This window comes from Bos mutus, chromosome 19 (assembly GCF_027580195.1).
Source record: "Bos mutus isolate GX-2022 chromosome 19, NWIPB_WYAK_1.1, whole genome shotgun sequence".
NCBI lineage: Eukaryota > Metazoa > Chordata > Mammalia > Artiodactyla > Bovidae > Bos > Bos mutus.
The window spans coordinates 44,044,226-44,056,651 of NC_091635.1; the positions used below are offsets into that span (position 1 = coordinate 44,044,226).

The 12,426-nt window shown below is 35.4% G+C and overlaps 1 protein-coding gene across 2 annotated transcripts in view; it reads left to right on the forward strand.

The window, feature by feature from the left end:
* Positions 1-12,426, forward strand: part of ATAD5 (ATPase family AAA domain containing 5) — a 35,442-nt gene that overhangs the window by 15,585 nt on the left and 7,431 nt on the right. For both annotated transcript variants that reach the window (XM_070390411.1, XM_070390412.1), the window contains exons 8-18: positions 564-721; positions 1,200-1,359; positions 1,811-2,137; positions 5,018-5,114; positions 6,707-6,786; positions 7,006-7,148; positions 7,240-7,390; positions 8,998-9,174; positions 9,897-10,030; positions 10,615-10,708; positions 11,681-11,745. In XM_070390411.1, coding sequence (XP_070246512.1) covers positions 564-721; positions 1,200-1,359; positions 1,811-2,137; positions 5,018-5,114; positions 6,707-6,786; positions 7,006-7,148; positions 7,240-7,390; positions 8,998-9,174; positions 9,897-10,030; positions 10,615-10,708; positions 11,681-11,745 — 1,586 coding nt within the window. The remainder of the gene's footprint in view (positions 1-563; positions 722-1,199; positions 1,360-1,810; positions 2,138-5,017; positions 5,115-6,706; positions 6,787-7,005; positions 7,149-7,239; positions 7,391-8,997; positions 9,175-9,896; positions 10,031-10,614; positions 10,709-11,680; positions 11,746-12,426) is intronic.

Consider the following 12,426-nt stretch of genomic DNA (forward strand, 5'->3'; position numbering starts at 1 on the left):
TGTTTCTGACCTTCACGGTTTTTGAGTTTTATTTAGCCTGTCTTTTCTCTGTTGTATGGAGAAGTTCCCAGCCAGCCTTTCTAAAATATTCTACTTTCCCTTTTCTCTCAGTTCTGCTATGGCCATTCAGTGGATGAAACCTTTCTTGTTAGCTTCACCAGCTCAGTTTTATAAAGCATTTTCTAATAGTATGTTCAACTATAGAAATTAGTTATACTTTTCCTTAGGATCATGCCCATGGTCACCTAGGAACAGAATCTGGATTTCAGGATGCTAATTGCCCCTGAAATTTTTAACCTGAGTAGCAAGGTTGATTTAAAAAAATGAGAAATGTGCTAATATTTGCTTATTTTTAACAATTGGGAGGGAAGACTAGGTAATTTTTATTAATTGTATTTGTTACAGGTGAGGATTTTGTTTCTGTGTACTCCTTTGAATTTTGATACTTTTGTGTTAACTGTGTAGTTGTTGAGTCTTTTTGTGTTTGTTGACTTGGCATTTGGTAAATGGATAAGAATATGAAGAATGAAGGTAATTAACATTATTTTTCTGTTTTTCTTTAGGGTGCCATTTGTGGCATTTGAAACCACCCACTTGTCCTCTCTTAACTAAACTTAAAGAACTAAATACTAAAGTAATAGATCTCTCAAAATGTGTTATGGCTCTTGGTGAATTTTCAACATTGAATTCAAATTCGAAAAGTAATAATTCCACTGTTGGGGTAAGTATGAGAGCAGTCAACTTATAGGATGTTTCCTTCACATTTTTCAGAGGGAAAAAATTTTACGTGTCTACTATTGGAGCCTAAAGATCATCTCTTCCTAGAGTCCAATTTTAAAAAATAAATCCCAATTGAAATACAAATCCTTTTAAATTCTGAGAACTTTAAAAACATTTTAAGAGTTAATGATAGCCAGTTTCAAAAGAATATTAGATTGTATAGCACATTTAGGTACTTTGTCAGTCAAAATTATACTCTAATAAATGTATAAAATACAATTCGTTTAAAAAAGAACAATAAAAATATGAACTAAGTCCTTCTAAAGCTATGCAAATGCAGCTTTGCCGTCAAGGGTTGTATTTAGTGACTAAGGTTAATCCTACCCTGACGTAGACTTATAAACAGAAAATAATTGGTAGTATTCTGATTAATATTATTAGAATGTGAGTTTAATTGAACATTTGGTTTTTTATTGCAGTTTATGGGGAAAAGGAAAGATTTGACTGAAGAAGTAAGAAATCTTTTGTTGGAGGAAATTAGGTGGTCAAATCCCAGATTTCCTTTGAGGAAATACTTCTCTTTGCTTCTAAAAAAGCGAACTGAGCACCAGGTACTTTCTGAGTGTCATTGTAAACAAGGTTAGTGATAATTACTGTCATTTCCATTAACATTACAGTTTTGAAAATGCTGAGGTTAGCTATTAACTCTTGGAAGTGCTCAGCACTGAGAGAACTTTTCTTGTGGTTGACAGTGAGGTTTGTTCAACTAAAGTAAAGCATCTTATGTGATGCATTGTTGGCCTCTGCTGGCTTACAGAGTGGCCAACCCCAAAACAGCTTTAATTATGTTAAAATACTAATATTTTATTTAAGGAAAGTCTTAGATTAGGTAGTTTTTATAGCCTGTACAAAAGGCAGTCTAAATAACAAGATAGCAACTAACTTTCAGCATGCAATATTTGATTCTTGGCTTTTCATTTCATAGTAATAAGGCTATTGGATATTTTGAAGTGGTATTAAGATTATTGGGTAATAAAATTAGTTTTCTGTTGATTGGTAAGCACGTGCATTTCTATAATTTCCCAAATAGAAAGTCCACAACTTGAGCCCATTGTTAGCCGAAAAGAAACCAAAAGGAAACGAGTGGAAACGGAAAATCATAAATCCAAAAGAAGGAAACCAAATGAATATTTAGAAAGTCCAAGAAAGATAAATGGGAAACCAGAAGAACTTGACAAAAGAAACAACTCCAGTGGGATAAAGCTAGATTCTTCCAAAGGTTTGTTTCCTAAAACATCCAGGAAGAAACAAACAGCTTTGAGTACAAGGTGTAAAGTGGAAACAACAGTAGAAGATCCTGATATTCTGATAGTAGATGATGACAAAGAGTCTTCATCAGAAGTGTCCTCCATTCCAGGTAAATTAGATTCTTTTCTCCTTCTGGTCCTAGACGTTTTTTGTTTGCTTGTTTTTCTCATTTTGCCCCTCTTTTTTAATGTATGCTCATTGCACCATTCAAACAAAATAAGACGAGGAAGCCTCACTGATTAGGGTCTTACAGATAAGCCACATTTAACAGATTTCTGTTTGGCCATTGATTTTTCTGTGCTTCCTTAAATACGTATGCCTTTTTAAAAACTTGGGATCACACTCTACCTATTATTTTACACCTGTTCCACTGATTTTTCTGACATAGTCCCATTTGGTTATCTAGCGTATCTGGAGTATTCTATTGAACTGATTAATTTATTCATGTAGAGTATGTTTTGATCATCTGTACAGCAAGTCTGTCTTTTTTTTTAATTGAAGTATACTTGATGTACAACGTTGTGTTAGTTTCAGGTATGCAGCAAAGTGAATCAGTTATACATATACATATATGCGTTCTTTCTTTTAGCTTCTTTTCCCATATGGGCCATTACAGAGTATTGAGTAGTGCTGTGCTATATAGCCGACTCTTACTAGTTATCTGTTTTATATATAGTAGTGTGTATATGTCAATCCCAATCTCCCAGTTTATCCCTCCCTCCATCTGTGATTCTGCTTCTGTTTTGTAAAAATGTTCATTTGTTCCCTTTTTTTAGATTCCGCATATAAGCAATATCACATAATATTTTTCTTTCTGTGTCTGACTGACTTCACTCAGTATGACAATCCTAGATCTATCCATCTATAATTCTTTTTAAACTATTTTCATCCATTGCTCCACTAAATGAACTGCAGATTCCTTTACCTGACAAATTCCATGGGCATTTTGATTTTGCATTAGTATGTAGGTTAACTTGAAGGGAACTGGTATCTTCCCAACGTTGTATTCTCTGTCAGGAGTGTAGCCTCTCTCCATTTACTCAGGCCGACCTTATAGAAGGTTCTAATGTATCTTTTTAGTGGTTAAGAAGAGGCTTTGTGAAAAGGATGCTACATTTGTCCTTTAGATGATTTCTTATAGTACAAATTATTTTTCATAATTTGCATTTCTTAAAGAAAGGCAATGCCAAAGAATGCTCAAACTACTGCACAGTTTTACTCATCTCACACGCTAGTTAAGTAATGCTTAAAGTTCTCCAAGCCAGGCTTTAGCAATACATGAACTGTGAACTTCCAGTTGTTCATGCTGGTTTTAGAAAAGGCAGAGGAACCAGAGATCAAATTGCCAACATCCACTGAATCATTGAAAAAGCAAGAGAGTTCCAGAAAAACATCTATTTCTGTTTTATTGACCCTGCCAAAGCCTTTGACTGTGTGGATCACAAGAAACTGTGGAAAATTCTGAAAGAGATGGGAATACCAGACCACCTGACCTGCCTCTTGAGAAACCTGTATGCAGGTCAGGAAGCAACAGTTAGAACTGGACATGGAACAACAGACTGGTTCCAAATAGGAAAAGGAGTACATCAAGGCTGTATATTGTCATCCTGCTTATTTAACTTCTATGCAGAGTACATCATGAGAAACGCTGGGCTGGAAGAAGCACAAGCTGGAATCAAGATTGCCGGGAGAAATATCAATAACCTCAGATATGCAGATGACACCACCCTTATGACAGAAAGTGAAGAAGAACTAAAGAGCCTCTTGATGAAAGTGAAAGTGGAGAGTGAAAAAGTTGGCTTAAAGCTCAACATTCAGAAAACAAAGATCATGGCATCCGGTCCCATCACTTCATGGCAAATACATGTGGAAAACAGTGGCTGACTTTGTTTTTCTGGGCTCCAGAATCACTGCAGATGGTGATTGCAGCCGTGAAATTAAAAGACGCTTACTCCTTGGAAGGGAAGTTATGACCAACCTAGACAGCATATTGAAAAGCAGAGATATTACTTTGCCAACAAAAGTCCGTCTAGTCAAGGCTATGGTTTTTCCAGTGGTCATGTATGGATGTGAGAGTTGGACTATAAAGAAAGCTGAGTGCCAAAGAATTGATGCTTTTTGAACTGTGGTGTTGGAGAAGACTCTTGAGAGTCCCTTGGACTGCAAGGAGATCCAACCAGTCCATTCTAAAGGAGATCTGTCCTGGGTGTTCATTGAAAGGACTGATGTTAAAGCTGAAGCTCCAATACTTTGGCCATCTGATGCGAAGAGCTGACTCATTGGAAAATCCCTGGGAAGGATTGAGGGCAAGAGGAGAAGGGGACGACAGAGGATGAGATGGTTGGATGGCATTACCGACTCAATGGACATGGGTTTGGGTGGACTCCGGGAGTTGGTGATGGACAGGGAGGCCCGTTCTGCTGTGGTTCATGGGGTGGCAAAGAGTTGGACACGACTCAGCGTCGTGAACTGAACTGAGTGCTTTGAGTAACTTTTTTTTTTTTTACTTTTTTTTTTTTTGAGTAACATTTTTAATGTATACTTTTAAATCTTCCTCCCTGGTGGCTCAGAGGTTAAAGTGTCTGCCTGCAAAGCAGGAGACTTGGGTTCGATCCCTGGGTTGGGAAGATCCCCTGGAGAAGGAAATGGCAACCCACTCCAGTATTCTTGCCTGGAGAATCCCATGGACAGAGAAGCCTGGTGGGCTACAGTCCACGGGGTCACAAAGAGTCCTGCACGACTGAGCGACCTTACTTACTTTAAATCTTATAGTCATAAGACGTTATGGTGGTTAGCTTTTAAGGGGAACAGTTTTGATGAGAAGAATTTTCAATGTAATGTTAGGTTTTTAAAATTGCCTTTTTTGGCAGTTTATAAATATAAACATTTCTACAAATACTTATTGTTACATGAAACAATAATGTAAATGTATAAGAATATATGTTTATGTCAAGGAACAAAATACTTCAATACATATTTTTTTCTCTAGATTCTGGAATTGAAGACATGCTTTGGACGGAAAAGTATCAACCTCAGAACTCCAGTGAACTCATAGGCAATGAACTAGCTATAAAAAAGTTACATAGGTTGGTAAAATTTATAAAGGAATTGAGAAATAGTTTATGAATCTAGTTTTACTATTTATTTATACTGAAATCTAGAAATTATGGGCTTCTCTGGTGGCTCAAGTGGTAAAGAATCTGCCTACAATGGAGGAGACTCGGGTTCGATCCCTGGGTCAGGAAGATCCCCTGGAGAAGGGAGTGGCTACCCACTCCAGTATGCTTCCCTGGAGAATCCATGGACAGAGGAGCCTGACAGGCTACTGTCCACGGGATCGAAAAGGGTCAGACACGAGTGAATGACTAACACAACGCTAGAAATTATAAAGTTATACATCACAAGGTAAAATCTTAAAAATTAAAAATCCAAAGTGAAAAGTAAATGTACCTCTTTTCTCCTGTTTCTATTCCTTACTATTAATGATGTCTTATAAAACCTTCCAGAAAAAAATTAATGCATATATTTGCTCTTCCTAACAGATAGGATCATATTACTACTAACTTAGGTCATAATCCTTGTCTTCAATTCCTACCTCCAAAGAGTTCTGGAAATTGAAAGTTTATTAACTTTATTATATACAAAATATTTATTATGACCTTCCCTGGTGGCTTAGAGGTAAAGAATCTGCCTGCAGTGCAGGAGATGCGGGTTTGATCCCTGGGTCGGGAAGATCCCCTGGAGAAGGAAAAGGCAAACCACTCTAGTATTCTTGCCTGGGCAATCCCATGATTTCTGCCTTTTCCATGAACAAAGGAGCCTAGAGGGCTGCTGTCCATGGAGTCGAAAAGAGCTGGACACAACTTTAGCAACTAAACAATGACAAAAGTTCTTTATAGTCTTTATCGGTCCCAACCAGAAATATCCAGTGATTATAGATGTACTGCCACAGACCCACTAAAGATATTATGTGATATGTAGTATATGTTCCAAATGATATTTCTAATATCTGAGAAATCTTGAATTCTAAAACTCACCTTGCCCAAAGGACTTCATACAAGGAATTGGGAGCCATCATAATAAACACGTTAAGATTGGCGTTGTTCTAAGTACTTGATAGTTCTTAGCTCATTTGATCCTTAGAATGATCCTATGAGGGTAAATACTGTTCCTCAAGAAGAATGAGTCCTAGAGAGGTTGAGTTACTTGTATGAGGTCACACATCTAAAAAGTGGTGGAGCTCAATTTAAACTCATGCGGTCTAGCTCCAGATGAGGATTTAATCTTCCTACTCATAGCATGGTGATTAGACATCTTTCAAGTCATCGTCTGTTCCATTTCTGAGTTTCTCTGTACTGGTTTCTTATGTGACCATACCATAAAGTATCTTTTTCCCTACCGATGCACTTTTTTAAGTTTTTCCTTTTGGAGACTAATTTAAACAGTGTTGTAGTGAATATCCTTGCACATATAGTCTTGAGTATTTAGGCAAAATTACTTCATTTTAAAATATTCATGCCAGTATAAAATTATTTTACTATATAGTTGATTCAAAAGCATCATGGAATTCTTAAAATGTAACAATATACCGTACCTTCCCCCAACAACCATTTTAACATATTGTCTAAAAACTACATTCTGTGACTTATTTTTATTAACATACATTTTCTTTTGATAGTTGGTTGAAAGACTGGAAAAGAAGAGCTGAATTGGAAGAAGGACAGAATTTGAAGGGAAAAAGAGACGAGAAACAGGAAGGTATTTTGAGGTTTTTTTTGCATTTCACTGAACATTTTTAGAATTAGATTAGCTAAACACTTTTGTGAGGCTTCTTATTTGATATGTTTGGTTTTCTCATTTTTGTACATTGAATTGCCAACATTTATCAGCAGGAAGTTGTGGGGTTTGGTCACCGGGTTTGGTGAGATAGAGCTGCTGCCCATCAATTGTTTTATGTGCGTTTGAATGATTTTTCAGATTCGTTGGATAGCAGAGACTTCAAAGGCAGTTCAGATGACGAAGAAGAAAATCGCCTTTGCAATACTGTTCTTATAACAGGGCCAACAGGAGTGGGGAAGACTGCTGCGGTATATGCTTGTGCCCAGGAACTTGGATTTAAGGTTAGTAACAGCTCTAGTGGGTGGATACTAATGTAATGAAATGAAAAGAAATATAAACCATTCTGCCCCTTTTCATGTATTCTTCTTCTAGATATTTGAAGTGAATGCCTCTTCTCAGCGCAGTGGTAGACAAATTCTGTCTCAGCTGAAGGAAGCTACTCAGTCTCATCAAGTAGACAAGCAAGGTGTCAACTCACAGAAACCCTGCTTTTTTAATAGCTACAATATCGGCAGGTCACCAAGTAAGTGAATTATTTTCTTCAAATCATAGCCTTTAAGAAATGAAAATTTAAGAAAAGAATTTTAATAATCAATATTTTGCCATATTTTATCTCTTCCTACTTATATATGTGCCTTTCAAATATTTGTTGGGTTTTATGTTTTAAAACAAATCTCATGACCATCACATAATTTTACTCATGTATATATATATACTTTAGCTCTAACTGATAAGGACTTTTTAAAAGCATAATTGCAATATCATAACCAGACTAACAAAGTTAACCACATACCTTAATTTGATCTGATACATAGTCTGATTTCAGTTTTCTGTTGTTTCAAATGGTTCATTCAAATCAGGATTCAAACAAAGTCCACACCTTAGATTAATGTTTAAGTGTCTTTTCATCTCTCTTAATAACTCCCTCACTCTTTCTCTTCATGTTATTTGTTGAAGAACATGGGACATTGGTCATAAAATGTCTCACATTCTGGATTTGGCTGACTATATCTACATGGTATCAATTAACACATTCCTCTTCCTTGTATTTCTTATAAACTGGCAGTTAGATCTGTGGGCTTGATTAGATTCATTTCCGTTTTGGTGCTGGTATACATTCACAGACGGGGCTGCGCTTCCTGTGGTGTCATAGCAAGAGATGCATAACAACTGGTTATACCACTTTTAGTGATACTAAGATATTTTTTATTTTAAGATTATACCTCTTCCCTTGTGATGTTAAAATGTCTGATTTCTATGACATGATAGTGATATCTATGGTAATTTTTTTCAAAGCTCAAAATTTCCTCTGTTTTTTCAAACACCTATGATACACAAGAAATATAAGATGTCTGAAGGTGAGGGTATAGAAAAAGAATAGGACACAGTCATGGATATGTGCACATATACTGGTGTGTAAAGAAGATTCTGCTCTGAGTCCGTGTGATAATCACTAGTGCATGTAAAGGCTGAATTGGGGTACTTAGAGAGGAGCAAAGGGCAAGCTCTGGGATAAATACCAGGCTGCTGTCAGGCTTCTGAAAGGTGGGCATCAGCCATTTGTTTTTAACTTTGTATCCATCTTTCATATCTAGAAAAACGTATCACTTGCTTGTAGTATCATTTACTGTGGGCTAAACCAAAGTTGGACTAGAAGACATGTAATGTGCTCAGTATACACCAGTATCAGTTTTCCTCCAGCCTTTAGCTGTGGCATGTGAACGCTTAGTTGCACCCTGTGGGATCTAGTTCCCTGACCTGGGATTGAACCCAGGCCCCCTGCATTGGGAGAGTGGAGTCTTAACCACTGGATGACCAGGGAAGTGCCCCTCTAGCTTCTTTTGACCTCTAGCAGATATAGACAGAGTGAATGGAGGGATTGTGAACATTATTTACTTCAAAAATGGAAAAGAGTATCTTTTCCAAATGATTGGCTTTATCTTCTCAACTGATAGGCTAACAATACAGTAATATTTGAGTGTAAAGAGTATTTGACTATAAGAATGAAAAAGAATTTTTATATCTTTTCTTTTTAACTGGTATGAGTAGAATTATACTGTGGATAACTCAATCTTGCCATCTGTTTAATTTTTAGAATATTTGTTTTTAAGTGTAGTTTGTTTTTGGCAGAAAAATTATGCTCCCCCAAGAAGGTTGTTACATCACCAAGAAAAATTCCTCCTCCATCACCACAAAGTAGTGGACCAAAGCGAACACTTCCACCCAGAACTTTGGCAAATTATTTTAAAGTGTCTTCTAAGCCAAAAAATAATGAACAAATAGGAGCACTTCTAGAAAATAATAAAGGTAAGACACTAAATTGATAAAGAACCCTGATACATAAAAACTGGATGATATTTCATGAGTTCCTATTGTTATTTATTAAACTTCTGAAGGTACTACTTGTAGCAGTCTTGATGCTTTGTTTCAGTTTTGATAGGGGATTTCAGTTTGAGCTTATTCTGTGGAAATAGTCAATGTTCAATCAGAAGTTGATTTGAAAGAAGATAGGGTACATATATACAATGAATATTATTCATCCCACTAAGAGAAGCAAAATAGGGTCATTTGTAGAGACCTGAATGAACCTGGAGTCTCATACAGAGTGAAGTAAGTTAGAAAAACAAATATACATTAACGCGTGTATGTGGCATCTAGAAAAATGGTACTGATGAACTACTTCCAAGGCAGGAAGAGGGAGACAGACGTAGAGAAGAAACATGTGAACATAGCAGGGGAAGGGGAGGGTGGGATGAACTGTGAGACTAGGAGTGACATTCGCACACTACCATGTGTGAAATAGACAGCTAGCAGGCAGCTGCTGTGCAGCACAGAAGCTCAGCTTGGTGCTCTGTGATGACATAGAGTGGTCGGATAGAGGGTGGGGTGGGAGAGAGGTCCACGAGGGATGGGATGTATGTATACGTATAGCTCGTTCATGTCACTGTACAGCAGAAACTAACACTACATTGTAAAGCAATTATATTCTAATAAAAAAGTTGACTTTATATAAAATATTTTATATGCAGGAATCAAAAATTCTTTTGAACAGAAACAGATCATTCAGACTAAATCTACAAACACAACGAATTCAAATGTCAAAGAGTTTGGGGCTGAGGAACCCAACAGGAAAAATGCAACATCCCTCATTCTTTTTGAGGAGGTAGGTTTACAGAGGTATACATTTGTGATATCTCCTGATAAAAGCTTATTCTAGAGGTTACTATATATTTTACTCTGACGATCTGTAAAACAGCCAAGAAAGTCAGGAATAATTGTGTCTATGACCCGGGTTTAATCCCTGAGTTGGGAAGATTCCCCTGAAGAAGAGAATGGCAATCCGCCTGGCAGGCTACAGTCCATGGGGTTGCAAAGAGTCAGGTATGACTGAGTGACTAACACTCACTCATTTCAAATTAAAGTGAATAAAACTGTCACCCATAGAAGAATTTTTCAGGAACATGATTCATGCAACTTGATTACTGTTTAGAGTTTGTAGAATTATACTGGCCCATACTTATCCAATTATATTAATAGGTGACTATTTCTTTGGTTTTAATGTTTGATAATTTATTTACTCTTTTAATAGTGTAAGACATTGTAAGCGTGGTGTGAAGTCACAGTGTTTACAAATTCATAAATTTTGTCTCTGACATATAATGTATCTACTGTGTATACATAACTGATATTCAAGTAAATGTATTGTTACTCACTATGTCAGTATCCTAATAACCATTTTATTCTTAGGTTGATGTCATTTTTGAAGAAGATGCTGGATTTTTGAATGCAATCAAAACATTCATGGCAACCACGAAAAGACCTGTAATCCTTACAACAAGTGGTAGGTAACCAGTGATTTTACAATTAATTACTTTCGGTTAAAATATTTGGGAAAGCTTCTAATTTTGGTTAGATACGTTGCTTTAGAAGTCTGCTGGCGAATTAAATTGGTTGTTTTTTCCTAAAGAGGAGGCTTCTAGATCATTTTTATTAATCAACTAAGAATTATTCAAATTTGCAATTGATTTGCAGCCTTGAGTAATTATAAAACTTAATATATTAACTTGCAAATACCAATGACTTTAAAAAATGGGTACTACTTTGAATTACTGTGTTGGGGTGTTAGATATTTAGGATGTCAACAACAGCCTACACAGATAAAGAAATTTATGGACAAGCCAGTGAAGGGGTTTTGGGAAGGAAAAGATCTTTCTCTTTATCTCTTCCTCTTACCTATAATTAGGTCACCAAACCTCATTTACTGGTCAGAATTTTTTATGGAACCTAACCTTTCTCCAGTTCCTTAATATTAAATTTGGCCATTCCTTAGCCCTTGATAATGTTTCCGTATGGATTAATTGCATATTTTAGCTGAAGTCAGCCATCATCAGTCTCACAGAATTGGTCCCCTTTTCTTTATAATTAGAATTTTGTTTTTAATTTTAAAATTTCATGCAATATTTTTCATTCTGTATATTGTATTATAATATTTTCAATATTTGTTATTGCAGATATTCAGAATGTCTCTACTATGGATTTTTGTAGGAAAATGTGTTTGTGTTAGTCTCTACTTAGAAATTAATGGCCCATTTAATAGTTAATGATTGTACTCTAAAAATATCGTTAAAATCATATTAATTACAAGTGACTTGGTAGTTTAAAAGGTCAAGGTAGAAATTCAGTTCCTTAATGATTTATAATTTGTATGATGTTTTCATTACTGATGAAATATAGAATACTTTCATAGAAAACGTATGACTAGAGAAAGTACCTTAGTGGTTTTAATGTTTAAAAATATGTTTTTTCACTACAGATCCAACATTTAGTTTAATGTTTGATGGCTGCTTTGAAGAAATTAATTTTAATACTCCTTCACTGGTAAGCTTTGAATTTTGATGATCATAAATTATATATCATAATTATATAACAGGTAATTTATTATAATATTTATCTATATTTTGACTATTTAAGGGTATGTTAACATTTTTGAGTTTTAGGAGACTTCTGATTTTTTTTTTTAAACTTAAAGTTTTTTTTTTTTTTTTAAAATTCAAATATGCAAATTTTTACTAGACTCCAGTGTTCTTTAGTTCTTTTTCATAGTAACCAGTGCTTTTTTAAGGTGAAATTTACATACAGTTAAAATTGCACTTAAGTACAAGTTGAAAAATATGAACAGAGATAAACATCCATATAACCATTATCCAGATCAAAATCACCTCATTATCCAGATCAAAATCACCTCAAAAAGTTCCCTTGGGCCCTTTTTAGTCAGCACTCCCCTCTCCACCAGAGATAACCACTATTCTAATGTGTATTAACTCAGATTAGTTTTGTCTGTTATGAAACTTTATGCTTTAATTTTCAAATTCTTTGTGTTTGCATACATTATAAGCTCCTCGATACAATGCTCTGTTTTTGGCTTTAGCTGATCATATATACTTTAAAGAAATTAAGAAGGTAAAAAATCAAGTTTTTGTTTACCTGTGTAATTTCGTATATTCTTAATTTCTGTATGAAGATCTGAGTTTTTCCTTGGTTTTATTTCTCTTTAGCCTC